This window comes from Leptonotus elevatus, chromosome 17, assembly GCF_054856555.1.
Source record: "Leptonotus elevatus isolate MCC_2025b chromosome 17, RoL_Lele_1.0, whole genome shotgun sequence".
Lineage (NCBI taxonomy): Eukaryota > Metazoa > Chordata > Actinopteri > Syngnathiformes > Syngnathidae > Leptonotus > Leptonotus elevatus.
In genome coordinates, this window is record NC_141255.1 from 3,520,930 (window position 1) to 3,540,190 (window position 19,261).

A 19,261-nucleotide genomic window follows, 5' to 3' on the forward strand; every position below is an offset into this window, starting at 1 on the left:
CCCTTAACCAAGAAACATCACAATCCCACCCCTTTTAAAAGGTACAGATCCCTGGCGAATGTCTATAAATCTCAAACTCCGGTCCTCGGTGTGCCTCAAATGTGCTGTTTTGTATCATGTGTGTTAGAGGTGGTATATATATCTAAAACTGCAGGTTTTGGATGTTTCCCTTCTCCCACACAGCTGATGTATGATCAGCTCATCAGCAAGCGCTGCATAAGCCTGATATTTGCTCACCACTCAATCTGGACTCAAACCTGCAGGATTTCAGCCCTCAAGGACTAAAGCTTGAGAGCTACTTCTTTTCCTTTTGGCTTTTCCCTTCATGGGTCGCCACTAAAACATTATGCAGCTTGAACAATGAATGTCTGTCACTGTGCTAAAATATTAGAAATATGCACTTAATTGAATTAAAATGTAACTCAAATAATTTAAATAAAAATGGTACCAAAATAGTAATTTAACACAATTTCTTAAAACTTTAAATGCAAATGTGTTGTACTGTGGCAGATTGTCTAGCGTGCCACAAAATTGAGCCCACGTCACTTGTAAGGAACACTTATCTAAAATAAAGACGGGATTGAACGTTGTTCATACAACTGCACAATATTGTTAGCTAACAATTTTAGATTAGAACTAGATTGCAGTTATAGCTGTTAACAAATTAACATCACAACGCAGCAAAGTTTACGGATACGTTTTACTAATCTGTAACACTGGTGTTATTTTTAAACGTGACCATAGTTGAAAGCATGTCGCTTTTACATTTTTTACTAAAATTAGCCGTGTCGTTAAGCTGATGCAGGAGTGCCCCCTTTTTCCGGTGCCCCACTTCCGGTAAGTCCTCAACCCGGTTCGAAACGTCATCGCCCAATCTATGTTCCGCCTTGGAAATGGCCTAAGCACATTCGCCTCCCTCTACAGGCCAAATGCGCTACTATGTTTTGGGCTTGGCCGAGAGTAGGTAGCCGAATCTGAGCCTCTTTCCCTGGGTGCCTGGCGGGAATTCTTCACGGTCTATTTTTAGCAGAAACGATGGCCCATTTCCTGTGGCCGGAGCCGCTGTCAACCGCGCAGCTCAAGCGGCTGGAGGAGCACAAGTACAGCGCCTCCGGTCGCTCCCTGCTGGAGCCGCCGTGTCAGATCTACTGGAACTGGCTCGTCCAGCAAATCCCGACATGGGTCGCCCCGAATACGCTCACCATCGTCGGCCTGCTGGTTAACATCGCCTCCACGCTCCTGCTCGTCCTTTTTTGCCCAACGGCCACGGAGGAGGTGAGTGAGTTGAGGCGACCTTGGACAAAAGTTTGTCGCTCGCGAAATCCGGTTCGCCCACTGAGCAATTTAATGTTAATTTGAGTATTTTACCAAATTTAATTTGAATTAACTCACTCAGAATTTACTAAGAGTGGTAAGGGGGCTCTACTAGGAATTCGGCGTTAAAATCGCTTCTATTTTTACATGATTTAACGGTTGCTACGTGTAGTCTTGAGTGCTTCATTGACTTGTTCGGTGATTGGATCTGAGACAATTCCATCTATTTGTTAGTGTCAATCGATTGATGGATGGTCGAGATGAGTGTGTGATCCATTTTTTTGCAAAAGTGGACCTGCGGTTGCCCGCCAATCATCGCTCATGTGACGCCGGGTTGCTGGTGTCAAAACACGGCTTACTGTGCACAACGCCGCCCTTGTTGATCACTTTTTTTTTCTTTTTCTTTTTTTAGCTTCAAGTTAGCCTAGTTGCTAATTGACGTCAGTAATCTGGGAGCACTTTTTTTAAACTCTTGACTAAATTACACGCGCTGGACCAGTCCAGCCTGTTTACTGTGTGTTAATTACGATTCTTGCTTACAACTCACTCAAAGTCCACATTTTATCTGATTACACGCTTATCTGCATTGATTCTTCACTTATTAAGCCACAAACTTACAGTATATGATGTACACATTTGATGATATTAATCGCCGCTGCCCAATAAATAGCGTGCACCTCCAAATGGCCTTTTTTTTTTAAATCTGAAACGCAAAGAAAAAAAAATAGTTTACAATACAATTCAGTTTGACAGTTACACATAACTTACCTTTTGTTTAGAGGCGTGGGCCTTGACTCAATTTGAGGAAATTCATTTATATGCAGTTTTTTTTTCCAAAACTTTGACTTTCTCCATAAGTAATGTGTGAATTGGGGGTGGTTTGGCCTCGGTGGGGTGGGGATGCCTGCACGCCACTATTGTATCGTTCTACTTCTTTAGCAGTCAAATCTCACCTCCAGGCTCCAGCATGGGCTTTCATCCTGAGTGCTGTGGGCCTGTTCGCGTACCAGTCACTGGACGCCATCGATGGCAAGCAGGCCCGCAGGACCAACAGCAGCTCGGCCCTCGGCGAGCTCTTCGACCACGGCTGTGACGCCGTCTCAACAGGTGTGCTATAATCCAATGCGAGTGTTATTCCTCACTGTTCTGAGGTGTTTGCGTCATCTCGCCGCAGTGTTTGTCGCCGTGGGAACGTGCATCTCCTGCGGCATTGGCCGATACCCCCACTGGATATTCTTCTGCGGCTTTGTTGGGATGTTCATGTTCTTCTGCGCCCACTGGCAAACTTACGTGTCTGGGACTCTCCGTTTTGGCCTGTGAGTCCCCCACTTGGGCACACGGTGACACGCTGGTCCATTTCAACCGCTGCTTTCCCTCCCGGGTAGGGTCGACGTCACCGAGGTGCAGTTCGCCATCATCATCATGTACATGATGTCAGCCTTCGGGGGGGTGAGCCTTTGGCAAACCACGGTAACTGAACCGCCCCGCTCCAATTTTGCACCGTTTCCGCCAGTTGACTAACGAGGTTTTCAACCTTGTGTTGTTTTAAAGTTGCCCCTCATTGGACTGAAGCTGTACAACTTCCCCATCGTGGGCATCATCGGCGGGGGCCTCTACTCCTGCCACAACTACTTCTACGTCATTCTCAATGGCGGCGTTGGTAAAAACGGCTCCACTGTGGCAGTAAGCGATGCCGAATAACGTTAGAAGACGCCGTGATGTCACGGCACGAATAAACAAAACATTTGCGTTGCGCAGGACACCAGCGTGCTGAGTCCCGGTTTACACATCGGCCTCATCCTCACGCTGGCCTTCATCATCTTCAAGAAGTCATCCAGTCAGCTGTTTGAGCACCACCCCTGCCTCTACCTGCTCACCTTCGGCATGGTCATCGCCAAGATCTCCAACAAGCTCGTGGTGGGTTGGTCTTGAAATTTGTTTCTTCGGTGTTTTCCCTCTTGGTCCATCAGGCTCCATCTTTTGGTCTTTTTTTTTTGTTATCTCTTGGACGAGTTGGAACTATTCAATTTTGTTGCGTCTTGTGGTACAATGACAGTGAAGCTATTCAGATTTTTTTTCCATCCTCAAAATGCACCAGGATGATTTGGCATTTCCAGAGTTCCTTTAAAAACAACAGGAATGTGACAGGGGCCGTTTAAATTGTCTTTAGAAATCTAGTCCAACATGTTTAAATAGTAAAAAAAAAAAGTTACCGAACTACGCCTACACCCTTCCCTTCAGAGTCTGCTGGCATAGCTGCTTTAGAGTGCCTCGTTGTCCGCCGTGATATGCAAGGTCAACTTTTTGTTGTTGTTGTAAGTATGACATGACAGCCAGTGTGTGGACAGTGGATTCACACTAAAAAATTAAGAGTGCCTCGTTGTGCAGCGTGAAATAGTTACTGCCTAACTGGTGGGATATATTTGAGCCAAATTTAACCCTCGTTTTTTTTATTCTTGGCTATTTCTTTAATCACTCAAATTAGAGCTGCTCGATTATGAAGAAAATATTAATCACAATTAATTTGGTAATAATTGAAATCACAATTAGGACGATTATTTATTTTTTGGTACAAAACAAAAAAAATTCTCAACGTAAAAATTATTAAGGCAAATAAAATTCTTTGAAACACTCATAATGCAAGGTATTTTAAAATTAATCTTTTTTTTTTACCATTATGCGGATTTTGTAGTGGAGTGTAACAATTGAAATTGTAATTAAATTCAATTAATTGCACAGCCCTAACTCAAATTCAGCAGGATTGTTTCTGTGGTGTGTCAAATTTCGAAAAACATTTATTTTCACTTTACAGGGACTTTAAAGTTTTTTTTTTCTACCTGCACAGGTGGCGCACATGACCAAGAGTGAGCTTCAGCTCCCGGACACGGCCTTCATCGGCCCGGGTCTCCTCTTCCTCAACCAGTACTTCAACAGCTTCATCGATGAGTACATCGTCCTCTGGATCGCCATGGTGAGTTCCTGGTATTGCACTTAAGAATTAACTCATTCGCTGCCATTGACGGCTATAGACGTCAAAAATTCGTTTGAACTATTTCTATTTAACATTTTTTCCATTTTTGTTAACAAGAGTATGAAAACCAAGAATTGTTTTGGGTATATTTAGAACAGATGTAAAATTTGTGATTAATCGTGCGTTAACTAGTGAAGTCATGCGATTAATTACGATTACAAATTTTAATCGCCTGATGCCCCTAATTTTGAATAATCTTGTCTTAAAAATTGTTTTTTAATTAATTAACTTTTTTTTTTATATATATAATCTTTTCATAATTAAAAAAAAAAAATGAATTAACTTTTTCTTTTTAAAGAAAACATTATTAAAAATTAGGAGCGTCAGGCGATTACAATTTTTAATCGTAATTAATCGCATGACTTCACTATTTAACTCACGATTAATCCCAATTTTATATCAGTTTTAATACAATAAAAAACATTCTAAGTTGTCAAACTCTTGTTAACCAAAGTGGGGAAAAATGTGAAACTAATAAAAATAGTTAAAATGAATTTTTTACGTCTATAGCAGTGAATGAGTTAATCAAAACGGAGAATTGTCAAAGTGTAAAATGTTCTCCCATTACCAGCCAGTTTCGCAAAAAGTACTGAAACAGCTAACAGTTGGACGTGCATTTGCAAGTTTTGAAGTCAAATTAATTAGACCGTTGGTGAAAACCTACTTGTTGCATCATATGCAAATTCATCAAATCTCTATGGCCTTCAGGTGCTCTCCCTAGTGGACCTGACGCGCTACTGCACGGGCGTTTGCCACCAGATTGCGGGCCACTTGCGCATCCGCGTGTTCAGCATCACGCCAACCAGACCCGCCAAACGAGATTGACAGCTTGCCCGGCGGGAGGAGGCGGGGGGAGACGCAGATCTCTCCCCGCTCGTGAAAGCAGATGACGACAACGATGATAACAGACCCTCCCTAAGCCTTGACCAAGTGACCACCTCTGCCTAAAAAATGAAATAAAAACTTGCCCACCAAAGTAAAATGCTCCCCCCAAAAAACCTGATACACCAAAGTTAAAAAATTAAATAAACTAAAAATCTGAAAATGTTTGTCCAAAAAAGTGATTGACATCACCATTAAAAAAAAAAATAATAATAATAAAAAAAATAAGTTAATAAATGATTCAATGCGACCAATCAGGGTGGATTCAATGTGGAAAAAAGTGATTTCCAATGAGGTATTTTGGTCAGCAGGCTATGTGAAGCGTTACTTTTCATCTCATCGCCTTTTGTTTTGCTTTCTGACTTCTCCCTAAAGGGCTAATAATGATTGTTGTGATTGTATGCAATTCAGATCAAGTCGCCTTAATTCATTTTGTCGTAATTGAAAAACATTGTGAATGTTGCAAACCAAACCAACTTTGTGCGTGTATTCCACTGAAAACTGCAATACAGAAGCTTCCCTTTTATCTACAAGCATGTAGGCAGATCTGTGACTTTTCTCGGATTGATGCGTTTCTCCTGCAGCTAATCTGATGTGCTTATTATTCAAGTCGACGTGGATGAAAGGGATTTCTTCTTCTGTGGTACCCGCTTTACTATTTTTAGGTTCCTTTTTCCTGGTTTGTACTCTGGAAAGCAACATCTGACTTTGTTTCTATGACCAACTATGTATTGAAATGTACAACCAAGATTTTTTTCACTGTTCACTAATACAACTGTACGACAAATTTTTACTAACAAGTGTGTGGGTGGGAGCGAGGAAGAGTTTGTAATAAAGAAAATATTTTTCATGCATTTTCTTGTCATCATGCTTTGGGAAAAAGCAGACCGAGAGAGACGAATATAGCCGAATACATTTTATTTCAGTCGGAAGAACAATAGCAAGCGACTTTTAAAGGGTGGCGACACACAGTATATAACAAAGCGTGCTGTCTCCATGGCAACGTTACAATCCCCCAAAAATAAGTTAAGAGCCGAGGTGTCTGAATTTCAGACATGATAGCGAGTCTGCTGAGTCCCACAGGGACACGCGCGCAGACGGCGCAGGGGAAAGCTGCCGTGAGCGACAAACGCACAGATTCAATAAAGTCCTACGGAGTCCTAAACACACACACACACACACAATCTTTGCACAACATTTGTCTTGTAAAACAAAGTATAGAAATGAACAAAGAAGGCACTTCTAGATCCCATATTGTTGAAGACAAAACCAACAATGATTTCAATCAATGATTCCTTTTTATACAATTCCATTAAAAAGAACTGAATAGCAAAATGTCCAACAGTTCGTGTCACAAACGCAAAAGAAGCCAGTACTCCGAGAACATATGCCACCTCTCAATTCATTGTCCGTTCATGTTTCAGCAAACGGCCTCAAAAAAAAAAAAAAACGTCGGAGTTGATGTAGACGGCCTCGGGAGTGTTGAGTGGGACAAAGTGAAAGAAAAATTCATGGTTTCTTCACTAGCGTTACTTCGTTGTCCATCACCAAATGAAAAGGGGGGGGGGGGTGAATCCATGTGAATCCTCCACCAAACAGGACGGAGGAAGCGCCGATGACGAGGTGGAGGACTTCCTGGTTCAAACTCTCTCAGGGTTGTCGTCCTTGGCCGTTTTGCGTCGAGGGAATATCTTGCGCTTTAAGTGGACCAGCTGTGAGAAAATGGGAGCACGCGAGGAGACCAATGTGATACTGGAGGACCTTGACAAATGTGTTTTGATGAAGATATCAAACGTTCTGGTCGCTAAGGGCTGGGTGGGGGGTGGGGGGGTTGTTAGTGGCGGAAATTCTCTTAAGGTCAGCGCAACTCGCTCGGAGAAGACACCAGACACCGGCGTGATTAGAGCACAACGTCAAAACCGAGATTTGATTCCGGCTGTTTTGGCGACAAAATCGCGCAATCCGACTCTCTGAGGGTCATCGAGTCCTCCCGCAGGGGAGGGAGACGAGGGGCCGGGGTTGTCTTCGGTTTCGGCCGAGTCAGCTCCTGGCATTGCTCGTCACACATGAGACGGACGAGCCGCCGGGCCGGGAATTTGGGTGGCCAAGGCGCGAATCGCGGAAACGGAGGAAACCGTGGACGCGGAAGACAGCGAGGGCACTGACCTGTTCGGCGAAGAAGGATATGACGGTGAAGGCCACCAGCGTCACGAGGACACAGTGGGTCCAGAACTTCAGCTTGTCCCGGTAGGCTCGCCTGCGAGGGGAGAGGCTTCCATTAGGATATCTTTATTGACACGTGAGTGGATGAACAAAAGGGAAAGGCGGTGATGCAACACGGACGCATCAAAGGGTGACGGCACTCGGAGGTGATGAAACGCTCGGCTTACCACTTCCATCTGAGGCGGCTCGTCTAATTTTAAAGTCTCTGTGTGAGGCCTGACACTTGACCCCGCCTCCCCCTTGAAGAAGCAGCAAGGGTCTTCGGACATGAACCCCTCCCTCCCTCCCTCGTTCCCTTTTCTCGGGATCCCCATGGTGACAAGCTGGCAACACTTGGCCCAACATGCTGACAGCCACTTGGGCGCTTGCGATGTTATGATGCAGCCATTATTAGCAGCTGGTGTGCCGCAACGAGCGCTGAGAGACGTACGGATTACCTCCACCAGGGAGGTTGCTTTCACGGCCGGGGCATTTATGTTTATGTTTATGTTCGACTACCTTGCTACGCTTTTTCATATTAGGACGGTTTTTGTTTTGTTTTTAGGTGAAATGTTCAACTCATTTCGCTGTTAAGCCTTTCACAAAATCTTCCCGCCTTTCACATTCCAAATTCAAAATATCTTGGGGACTTTTGACCACATTCCAATCATTCTCACATTCCTAGAATTCCACACCTCACAAAAGAATTCTCAAATTTAAGATCCCTTTAAATCCTTCCACATTTCTTGACCAACAATTCAGTTTCAAATCGGATCTTTTGTCTCAGGAACAGCAGTTCAAACACACGTCGTTCTTCCCAAAGTTCACAAAAGTTCCTGCGGTGGAAATGACCTACCATTCCTGGAGCTCATCCATGTGCAGGAAGCGGTTGCGGTACTCCTTCGGCAGCTCAAACTGCGATGGCAGCGGGAACATGGAGTCGTAGAAATCCCTCAGCACGGCCTTCACGGTGGCGGCGTCCTTGTGGGCGTGGTCGATGTTGTCGTTCAGACAGATGAACTTCCTGCGGGAAATCCAGGGTGTTAGGTAGCGAGACGATTGCGGGTTCCGCGTTGGAATGGACGCCACACCTGGGATTCTTCCTGATGTCGTCCAACTGGCCCACCACGTGCGACACGTTGGTGCGGACCATCTTGAACGCGATGTCCTCCTCGCCCTTGATCTCAAACCTGCGCAGCAAAGGAGGTCAACTCTGAAAACCAGGAGAGTATTTTTTCAAAACATGCCAGTGTTGCTACTGGATGTCTCACTTGTACTTGTTCTGGTCCAGGAAGGCCTTGCGAATGCGGTCCGTGATGGGCGTGCAGTGCATGACGAGGCCTTTAGTGACTGGCGGCTGGAAAACAAAATCCACAATGTTACTCGAAAGGCACAGAATTGAGGTTTTGTTTGCCATCGGGTGTTCACCATGCTGTGGTCGTAGTAGGCCTCCTGCGTGGGGTTCACCAGGTGGAGCTGGCTCAGGTTCCTTGGGAGCGTCTTGGAGCAGTTGATCAACATCTGCTCCAAACTTGTAAGGTCCTGAAAAAAAAAAGGGCCAAAAGAATACATAAATAGAAATACTCTTATGTCTTCGTTCCATCTCGCTCAGTCTTAACCTTGGGTTTGGTTAAGGGCTGATACGATTCATGAAGATACACGGACATTATTGGCTGCAAGGTGATCACGTTTGACGATCTACCGGTAATGAGCTCTTCTTACCAGTTGGGTAAAAGGACCCACTTTGAAGTTAAGTGCCTTCAATTAACTTTCTCCTCCGACAACAGCGAGTGCACGTGAAGTCATGCACGCAGAGGAGGAGGGAAGAAGGAAAAGGGGGCGGGGATAAAGGGATACGCCTTAAAATAAACAAACAAATACATATGTGACAAGTGTCCCCAAGGACAACATGAGTAACTGGAGTCAGTTCTAAAAATAGCCCACCAGTGATGGGACATTGTGATTTGCTAAGAAGAATTAAAACACAAGAAAGAGTGTCACCATTTATTTTATCTAAACTTAGCATGGTACGTGTTTCTTAATGTGCCAAATATTCTCTATTTTGTTTAAAAATGAACTAGAATGTGTTGAATAGGAAAAATAAATCCGTTTTTATTTACACAATTTTAAAAAGGACATTTTAGAGCAGTGATTTTAAACCTTATATCTTTGTGCAGTTTGTCTTTTTTTTTTTTATACTCGTGACCGCCACCTCTGGCCCAAAGCAAAACTGCAGCATCTGTGTCAGGCACGTTCATGGTGCACGTGCAAGTATGTGCACGATCTTAAAATATCAGCCACAGTTGACAAACGAAGACATGACTTCAACCGAGGTAAGAAAAACTCCGCCCCTTCCCTCCCCAAAGAAACTGGGAGTGTGCAGGGTCCGCACACTCTACTATAAAGATAAGATAAAAGCTGATAGGTGCAGTCAGAGTAAAACAGTCAGGGCTCGTCGTACTCATCTGGGCATTGGTGAAGCGTGCATGATGTAGAAAAAGTTTTAACATGACCTTTTTAAACGGCACAATGCACATTTAATACCGCGATATTTTTGCTCACAGTTGTCATACCGTCAAAATCGAATTTCGGCCCATGCCTATACTGTACTATGGCTTGAATTTGAAAAAAATCGTATTTTACTTTTCAGCAAAGAAGGGTTCGATGGCGGGGTCATTCAGTACCTCCAACAAGGTTAAGAACCACTGATCCATATAATCAATGAAAGGTTAGAAAACGCTGGTTAAGTCGACCGACCTGGAGGCTGAGGGGCAGCTCGTGAACCCTCGTGGCGAGAGTCCGAATCTCGCGATCGGACAGGACGCCAGAGTGGTCGGTATCGACCTCGTCAAACACCTCCGAGACGTTGAGCTGCTGCTGAGTGCTCATCAAGAAGTAGAAGTAGGAGAACGCAAACTGCATGTCGCCCGGGTGGCGCACGCGGTGGCAGGACGTCTTGTCAAAGTCGTCTGGGAAGCTGCAGGGAATTAAGAGGCAACACGTCATCACACAAAGAGCAAAGCGCAGACAGAGACTCTCCACGCTTCGCTCTTCAGCCCCAGGTACACGCGAAACATAAGTTGCGCCGCGTGGCTTGGTGTGCGGCGACCTTCAACGCGCTCGACTCACGTGTCCTGCAGTTCCTGCATGACCAGCCTGTCAATCATGTGCGGCATGTGCGCGGGGACTTTGCGGGAAGCGAAGCCAAACTGGCGGTTGAGCAGCTTGTTGACGTGCCGCAGCGAGTCGGCAAACGTGTCCCGCAGCTTGCGTCCGCCGCCGGCGCCGCCGTCCGTGTCGTACATCAGCGCCCTCTGCAGGCGCTCTTCCTCCTGTTGAATAAAAGACAAAACTTGAGAGCGAGAGCTTCACGCCAGGCAATGTTCGGAATCATTCCTTCCTTGCTCGCCTAACTGCTGGACATGAGATTGTTGGTTTTTTTTGCGAGCTCACCTCCAGCAGGTCTTGGAAGTACTTCTTCCTCTCCCACGGCAGGAAGCCTCTGTCAGCGGGGACAAAGTGTTGGAGCTTCCTCCCCGCTGGAGCAACGTGTGGCGGCAGCGCTTGCCACTCGGTGCTCTTCACTTTGGCAATGTGGCTCAGCAGTTTGGAGGTTTTGGGTCTCTCCACCACGATAGGAACGTCACGTTTGTCTCCATCGCGCTCTCCTCGCTCGGAGGTTAGCAGCTGAGCCTTGGTGAGGTTGTAACCCTTCGGCGTGATGTCTCCTCGGAGGAGTTTCTCATCCAGCTTCTCAAGCTCACTGCGCAGAGGAGCTGGCAAGAGCGACTCGTTGAAAGCGGGAACTTCTACGATGGCCTGGAGTTTGTCCGGCTGCCTCCTCTGGATCTTGGGACCCCTCTTGTCCTCGGGTACATCCGAGAACAAGAAGGGCGGTTCTATCGTCGCGGAAGGCTTCCGGGTGGAACTTTCCCCGCTGGTCTTGTTAACCCGCGGAAGCTGACGCGTGTCGACGGCCACGTTGAAAATCTTGCTAAACGTGCTGTCCTCTCTTTGGAAGGTGACGTTGTATTGGACTGTGCTGGCGTTGGAGCCAGAGTGGAGCAGAAGGTGGATGGTCTTCCACTTGTTGGCCACGGACGTGTGACGCACCACCGGGTTGTCGCTCACGTGGGCCTCGGAGACCCTGTGAGGAGGGGGCAAAGTGCCAGGAAGTTGGAAACTTAAAACCTGAAAGGGTTTCGCAAAAAATGTACAGGCTAGAGCTTGTGGGAACATGCTTTTTTTTAACTTGATGTTGAACAAAACAGTTGAATTGGTATTACGAGCTGTGGGTCGTGACCGAAAGAACGAGATCCCGGATACAAGCGGCCGAAATGAGTTTCCTCCGCAGGGTAGCCGGGCTCTCCCTTAGAGACAGGGTGAGAAGCTCGGTCATTCGGGAGGGACTCAGCGTCGAGCCGCTACTCCTCCACGTTGAGAGGAACCAGTTGAGGTGGCTGGGGCATCTGGTTCGGATGCCTCCTGGGCGCCTCCCTGGGGAGGTGTTCCGGGCATGTCCTACCGGCAGGAGGCCCCGGGGACGACCCAGGACACGCTGGAGAGACTACGTCTCACGGCTGGCTTGGGAACGCCTTGGGATCCCATCGGAGGAGCTGGCTGAAGTGGCTAGGGAGAGGGAAGTCTGGGCTTCCCTGCTAAAGCTGCTGCCCCCGCGACCCGACCCCGGATAAGCGGAATTGAAGACGGAACGGAAAAAAATGTTGAACAGCACTTTTTTTTTTTAATAGTATTTTTGACTGAGGGTGCATTTTCTGCTCATTTTCAAATGGGTTTTGAATGGAGAAAAACAATATTTAACTCAAATTTGTTCTTAAGTGAAATGAGTGATTCTTGGGTGTATTACGGCCAAGCAATATGTTTTTTTATGCTTGTATATGCTACTTGATTTCCAGTTAATTCCCTAAGGAAAATGTTTTCAAAATCCCCTATTCCATTTCTCATGTAAAGTTAGCCGAATGTATATATTACTACCTCTTACCTGTGAGCCAGCCGTTCAAAGCTGAAATAAGGTCTGATCTCGCCAACTGGGAGGATGTACAGTGTCTGGTTACTCAGCAGGGTGACACGATGCAGCTCTCCAAAGTGGTCTGTGACGCCAACACACAAAGTGGATCAAGAATTTGACTTTGAATTTGACTTGTGGAAATTAAGCACTCGTATTTGCCCCAAAGTCACCTGTGCCGCAGTCGCCAACGTCGAAACCGCAGGAGAGCACGTTGCAGGCCTGGTCACAAAATTTGTCAGCCAGCCAAGAGGTGGCGCAACCTTGATTACAGTACGAGGCTGCGGCCAGGCCAATTTGACCGCCGGCAAACTGCCACATCTGCCCGCCAGCTCCGCCGGGACCGCCAGCGGCGACCCCGCCCGGGAACCTGCTGCTCCCTACGACCCCTGAGAGAAAAATATCAGTGGTAGAAATGAAGAGTTTCTGTCATCTTTGCATGGGAATTGACAAAACGTATGAATTAACCCGGTTATAAGGAACATTTTAACATAATTCTAAAACATCTACCGATAGATTTCATACAAGTATAATGGCACTGTTACCGTTTTTGTATTGATTTTGCAAGGCTCACAGAATATTGTGTTCTATTGCTATAAAAACATGGAATCTACCAGAAGAAAGATTAGTCTCTCTTCTTTCATCACCAAAAAAAAAATAAAAAATAAAAATAAAAATAAATAAATAAAATAAAGAGTACATTTTTATCTGTTTCCGTTTTGCAGCAATTAGCATTAGAATGTAGCTAATTCTCATCATTATTCACAATTCTGTTTTAAAATGTGGGGAAAACAGCTCGTTTGCAACATGGCCTGGTTGATCTCTTATACTCTGATGCCCCCTGCTGGCCGTTTTTGTAATAACTACCATTGATTCAACCATTATCTGCAGTTCAGAGGCTGCATCAAAGCCTTCTGTATGCCCTTACATAAGAAAACATTAAAAACGTACAAATAAGTCTTTGGGATACCGGTAATATTTAAACTAGAACGTATTTATACGTTTTTGGGAGCAAATGAGTTAACCAAAATTCCTATTTCCTGCCAAATTATTCAATTGAAAGTTTCCAATTTCTATGAAAATGAACTGAATACTCAAGAAATGTATTGGACATTTTTCCCATCCCTGAAGAGCATCTCTTTACCAGTGCAGTCTCCTCCATCCCAGTCACACGCCGAGTTGTTGCACGCCTTGTCACAATAGCCATCCTTGATCCAGGATCCCGGGCAGCCTTCCGCACAATTGGGAACCGGCCAGGTTAGATACACCTGCAGGGAAGGAGAACCTGAGCGTGCGAGTCAAAAATACATTTGTTGTAACCATGAGTAAAAAGTGTCGCGGAAACACTCAACAGTACTTAAAAATCGACTACGCATAGATAGTAAAAATGTACTGCACTGGATTAAATTTAAGTCAGTTATTCTTTTGCGCACCACGAGAGCTACTTGTACACTTAAAAGAATTACTGGGTACAAGTCTTGTTTTTGAATTTGTGGGCTGCACACTTAGAAGATGGATGCATTTTATTCCATATGTTTTTCTTCTTCTGCTCATCGACGCTTCCGCATCTACTCAAGATTACCTTCTGTCCTTTCGAATGGCTGTAGAAGTCGTCCGGCCAGACGTCTTTGCCAAACATCACGTCATCATTGAGGTAGATGAACTTCTGCGAGAGTCCCGGGATGCGGTGGATGTGACTTTCGATGGCGGGCGAGCTGAAGGTGGGGAGGTGGCTGTGGTTCAAGAACAGCTCCTGTGTGGTTTAAATGAAAACATTTTGGAATTGGGATTCCGCTTTTGTTCAAGCGCTCACCTCGCGGATGTTACCTGATGCGTGACGACCGAAACGCGAGGGTTATCCAGATTGAGCCAAGAGGGAATCTGCCCGTTGGTGACGACGAAGACGTGTCGCACCCAGGGGGCGTGTTTCTCCACGGAGCGCAGAGAGTAGCGCAGCTCCTCGTTGTCCTCGAAGCGGCTGGCCGAGACGTCCTCGTCCTGCTTGGACTGCAGAGGAGTGAGGGAGTGAGTGAGTGAATGAATGAGTGATTCAATCATTCAGTCACATTATTATAACAAGAAAAACAATTACTTGTTCTTTGCAATAATTTATAATATATATATAAGAGTATAATATTGTGAGTTTAATTCGTGATATTAGTCATTTTCTTCTCTGAGGATAAAGAATATATGCTAGTGAGTATTGTTATACTCTGTGTTGCCGGACAGTTTGTGTTCAAATATTGGTTGTTTAAAAGTTTTTGTAATTTCCACGGCATCTACGCTACTTTCTTTAGCCAATCAAAGGTCAAGCTAGTGGTCTTACACAAGGCAAAGCTTTGGGGTTTGATTAAATGCAAATCGTGTAATTCACTTTGTGATATGTTTCAACAAGTTCAACAATAAGCACTTTTTTAAACACTTTTGTTTCAGAAAAAGCAGCAACTTGATGTTATGGAACTTGCGTCTCTCATCTCAAGGACAGAGTTATAAAAATAAAAACATTTGATCGCGTCTAACTCGTTAGTTGGGATTATTCGTAAATACCTGCGAGATGGCTGTCAGGTCCCAGAAGAGGTAGGCGGGGCTAATGGTCAGCTCCTTCCCATCCAGTGTCAGGTTCTTCTTGGACTTCTGCATGAGGTCGGTGAAGTCTTGCGGGCCTTCGAGGTGAAGCAGAGCGATGCTGGCCTCCGAATACAACTCAAACTGAGGAACACACCATTTTGACATACGGTTGGACTTCCATTTCAAACTCATCACGCACTTTTAGCCGACAGTGACATTCAATGTTTTCGCAATTAAATGCCCCTTTGTTAAATATAACCAGCAAATGTATTTAGTTTGGAAAACTTGGTGATGTCATCCCCACCACATACACCGTGTGTGTGTGTGAGGGACAAGCCCCCCCCACCCCCACCCACTGCCGAATCTAAGCTTCCCAGGAAAAGGTCTGCTCGCTGCCTCACTCCATCATCGAGCGTCTCGCATGAGCTGGCAAGCCGCCGCCGCCGCCGCCGCCGCCACCTCTCGCTCCTTTTAGGTGAGGATTACTCGGGACTTATGGAGCCAACGCAGCCCGGATCGCGTTGCATCTCTATTATAGTTCTCCGAGTAGGCCCGATAATGCTCACGCGTGTACACAAAGAGGGTGCGTGGCAGCCTGGCAAAGACGGCTTTCATCGCCGGCCAGTGTCAACAGTTTCACTCACACACACACACACACACAACAAACAAAAAAACACAGCCACAAAAAATCAAAGTAGACGACACGCTAGAGGACCACAAGGCACCGATGTGGTTGGTCACATGACACCACAGTACATATAGAGTAGCAGTGACAAACAAATAGAAATATGGTACCAACACAGCAGTATTGCACACTCAGTATATAAACATGATGCAACAAACAAATGAGGTTGAAACGCATGCCACAAAATGGTACACACACACTAGTAACATGGAACAGGTGCAAGAGAAGTTGCACACAACCTACAATGTGGTCAATTCACAACCACACACAAACTTAAATGCTACAAATATACAAAAACAGTACATTGGAACAGACGATACAATTACAGGTGTACGCACACACAAAATAAAAATATGGTGGATGACAGTGTCCTCCCCATTTGAACACAATAGAAAACCATTCCAACAAAAAGGAGTTGGTGGGGTGTGGTGGTGGTGGTCTTTCATCACAATGGCATTGGTTCTAACACTTGCTATAAATATGGACCGACCCCCGCTCCCCTTTCGCAGAATGGACTTGGCGACACCAGGAAACACACCTCACAGTCCAGAATCTTCCCTCCCCTTGTGGTTCAAACGGAACAAACAGGTAAGAGGGCAGGTGACATGCGGGAGTGGGTCGGCGCAGGCCACTAAAAACCCCGATGACCTTCCAGTGGCGCCGCTCCGCTCCAAACAGTTGCTCTAATATTAACCATCGCAATGGCGGCTTAGATAAGAGCTATTATTCAGGGTCTATTTTTTTCCCCCCCCCCATTGTGTTTGTTCTCTTTCTTTCTTTTTTATGTGAAGCACCTTGTGTTGCTTTTTAAGTATGAAAGGTGCTATAGAAATAAAAGATTTGATCGATCGATCACACTGAAGTCGTCCTTTCGCCATTGAAATGAAATGAATTGAAATGAAATGAATTGAAATGAAATGAATTGAAATGAAATGAATTGAAATGAATTGAAATGAAATGAATTGAAATGAAATGAATTGAAATGAAATGAATTGAAATGAAATTAATTGAAATTAATTGAAATGAAATGAAATGAATTGAAATTAAATGAATTGAAATACCACCACTCTCCAAGCCTTCTCTCTTCTGCCTCTATCCAAATACTGATTGCTGATAAACAATGCCAATAATATAAAATAACGGCGATGGATTGACAAACTGATGACTAACAGACTGCACCCATGAAATGTACTGCCCGTCCTAAAATAGCAGCTGCAATTTAGCAATGACGTAAGCCTGGTTAATGTAACGCTGACGGATCGACAGTTTGGTTCGGTTTGAAAGAATTGACGATTCACGGACGGGTGCCAAATGACGGACGCTCAAAATTCATTGACGCGTCCACCTCTGCCTATAGATGTTCATACTGATAATGTAGACATCGTGTGTCTGCACTATGCACTTGACGAGTGGACTTTCAGACACATTATAAGCAGCGGTGCATGCTTTGCATCATTAATTTCAAGCCGGGTTGAGAAAAAAAGTGTATTTCAGCTAAAAAATGTAATATAATTATTTTTGCACTGAAGCACTACAATTACGATATTTTACCTCAAGTGGCATTTCAGCCCCTGGAATGAATTGTAATGATGAAATATTTTGGCTGAATTTAATTGAAGACATATGGAAAGCCATGGGTGACCTTTTTGGCTATGTTTGTTTTTTGCGGGTACATTCACCCAATATCAATTGCATAAGACATCTAATCGGCCGTGCACGTACTTCATTGGCTGGGACAAAATGGCTGCCGGACATGTTACGGATTTCCGTTTGTTTTGATAATTCCCCCCAGTAATCCGCGCTGATCTATCCGTATAACCTTATATCCTGGCTCAGCAAATAACACTTCATCTCCTTCAAGGATGATGGAACCATCCGGGAATAGCCCCGCCCTTGGATTGCATTCCTGTAATGTATGGAAAGATTCACTTCATACACACACAAGCTTATATTAAAGCACCACTGTAAAGAAACAAGGACGGTATGAAGCTCATCCATGGGCAGCGACATCTTGTGGCAGTGGGAGATGTGGCAAAGGGCGTCTTTGCGTTGGAAGAGTGCAATGCCGCCACCTGCTGTTTGTTTACCCCGAACATCAGTCACATTTTTTTTTTTTTTTTTTTTTACAACTGACAAAAAAAAAAACTGGAAACTTCCTGTTGCCAAGTATGACTGTATACCCACAATGTATGAATCAATCCAGTATATAACAAACGGTAAATGGAGTGAATTTATTGTATAGCCTTTTTATCTCCACGCCATATGGTGCTCAAAGCGCTTTATAAAGGCTCACATTCACACGTTCAAATTTCATTATGGATTTGGAGAAACTAGCCCAAATATACTAATTGATGTACACAGTATACTAATGATTAGGGATGTTTGATACGACAGATACGAGAAGAAGTACTCAACCCTTGTGTAGTCACTGATGCCAATACAGAGTACGGATATAAAACAAGTCATTTTCATACATAAAATTTCCCTCCAATAACCAATAACAACAGATAATTTTAACAAAATATTTAGTCATTCCAATAAGCATTTTTCCTTAAATTGCAACCCATTAATGGCATTGGCAACTTTCTATTCTTTTCATTTCTAATTTCTAGTTCTTGATCATAAAACGGCCACAAGAAGGCAGCCGATAATGGTACCGACAGCCATTACGAGTACTGAATCCAATACCTTGAAATAAAACCTGGACTCGGCCCGATACCAATACCTGGTATTGGTATTTGGTACTCGCCCATAATGATATAATTAAAGCGCTGAAGTTGACAGGGTATGACATAATCAGACACCCCTGACCTTGGATAAGTTTACATTTTGAATTAACAGCTAAAGTGGCACAAGGTGACTGATTTCCACTCACCTGTTTGATTTTGTCGGTGACAAAAGAGGGCAGCTTTGCTCTCAGCTGCTCCGTCTCCTTGAAGGACCCCGGGAAGCCACTGAGGTAGGCCAGCGTCTGCATGCGGATCAAACCCGGAGCTTCTTTATCGGTGGTCTGTGGAAAACAGGGCGAGATAACGGAAACACAGCTTCCTTGAAAAAGGTGAGGTGAGGAAACTCAAACGAAACTGACTAGATAACATCTGGTCACGGAGAATTTCTTCTCTTCCTTGAACGTGTCAATGTAGGCTTTCTCAGCTGGAAGAAGAGCATAAAAAAAAAAATCCAGTTCATCTTATTTACAGTATCTAATCATCATCATCATCATCATCATCATCATTATCATCACAGTGCAGTGAACCTCCGTTTATCACAGACGGGGCTTTGCTTCAGACTCACCATCAGCCTGTGAACTGAACACCAGCACGGAGGCGGCGGTGGACGGATGGACGGGCTTGCGGAGCTGCAGCAGCTCCTTGGCGGCCGCCAGCGACGGCGAGAGCGATGGCAGCTCCTGGAGCGTGGCGTTGGCCGGCAGGGCTGGCTCCAGTGCCAGCATGGGTGCCACGATGCAGTGGGACAGCAAGCATTCTGCTTTGGCCCTGGGAAGGTGCGCCACGCGGTCAGGAAAGGCGGACTTTGCAAAATATTCAGGATA

At 45.0% G+C, this 19,261-nt stretch overlaps 2 protein-coding genes across 4 annotated transcripts in view; one reads left to right on the plus strand and one right to left on the minus strand.

Annotated features, from left to right (window-relative positions):
- The window catches only part of LOC147159276 (N-acetylglucosamine-1-phosphotransferase subunits alpha/beta-like), a 43,099-nt gene that overhangs the window by 22,251 nt on the left and 1,587 nt on the right, over positions 1 to 19,261 (minus strand). For 2 of the 3 annotated variants that reach the window (XM_086058592.1, XM_086058591.1), the window contains exons 5-22: positions 19,003 to 19,205; positions 18,797 to 18,861; positions 18,584 to 18,718; positions 15,003 to 15,164; positions 14,283 to 14,462; positions 14,038 to 14,208; positions 13,600 to 13,723; positions 12,629 to 12,844; positions 12,432 to 12,540; positions 10,883 to 11,576; positions 10,559 to 10,761; positions 10,187 to 10,406; positions 8,858 to 8,971; positions 8,701 to 8,786; positions 8,521 to 8,619; positions 8,286 to 8,453; positions 7,394 to 7,484; positions 6,131 to 6,939 (exon numbers count right to left, since the gene is read on the minus strand). In XM_086058592.1, the coding sequence (XP_085914718.1) occupies positions 6,868 to 6,939; positions 7,394 to 7,484; positions 8,286 to 8,453; positions 8,521 to 8,619; positions 8,701 to 8,786; positions 8,858 to 8,971; positions 10,187 to 10,406; positions 10,559 to 10,761; positions 10,883 to 11,576; positions 12,432 to 12,540; positions 12,629 to 12,844; positions 13,600 to 13,723; positions 14,038 to 14,208; positions 14,283 to 14,462; positions 15,003 to 15,164; positions 18,584 to 18,718; positions 18,797 to 18,861; positions 19,003 to 19,205 (3,112 nt within the window). In that variant the 3' untranslated portion in view covers positions 6,131 to 6,867. Of the gene's footprint in view, positions 1 to 6,130; positions 6,940 to 7,393; positions 7,485 to 8,285; positions 8,454 to 8,520; positions 8,620 to 8,700; positions 8,787 to 8,857; positions 8,972 to 10,186; positions 10,407 to 10,558; positions 10,762 to 10,882; positions 11,577 to 12,431; positions 12,541 to 12,628; positions 12,845 to 13,599; positions 13,724 to 14,037; positions 14,209 to 14,282; positions 14,463 to 15,002; positions 15,165 to 18,583; positions 18,719 to 18,796; positions 18,862 to 19,002; positions 19,206 to 19,261 lie in introns of those variants that run through there. The other variant, XR_015090457.1, reaches the window with a different exon arrangement.
- chpt1 (choline phosphotransferase 1) lies at positions 857 to 6,081 on the plus strand. Its single transcript, XM_086058598.1, has 8 exons — positions 857 to 1,275; positions 2,274 to 2,421; positions 2,489 to 2,630; positions 2,700 to 2,784; positions 2,866 to 2,997; positions 3,073 to 3,231; positions 4,160 to 4,285; positions 5,054 to 6,081. The coding sequence occupies exons 1-8, from the start codon at positions 1,036 to 1,038 to the stop codon at positions 5,168 to 5,170; spliced, it is 1,149 nt and encodes a 382-aa protein (XP_085914724.1). The 5' UTR covers positions 857 to 1,035; the 3' UTR covers positions 5,171 to 6,081.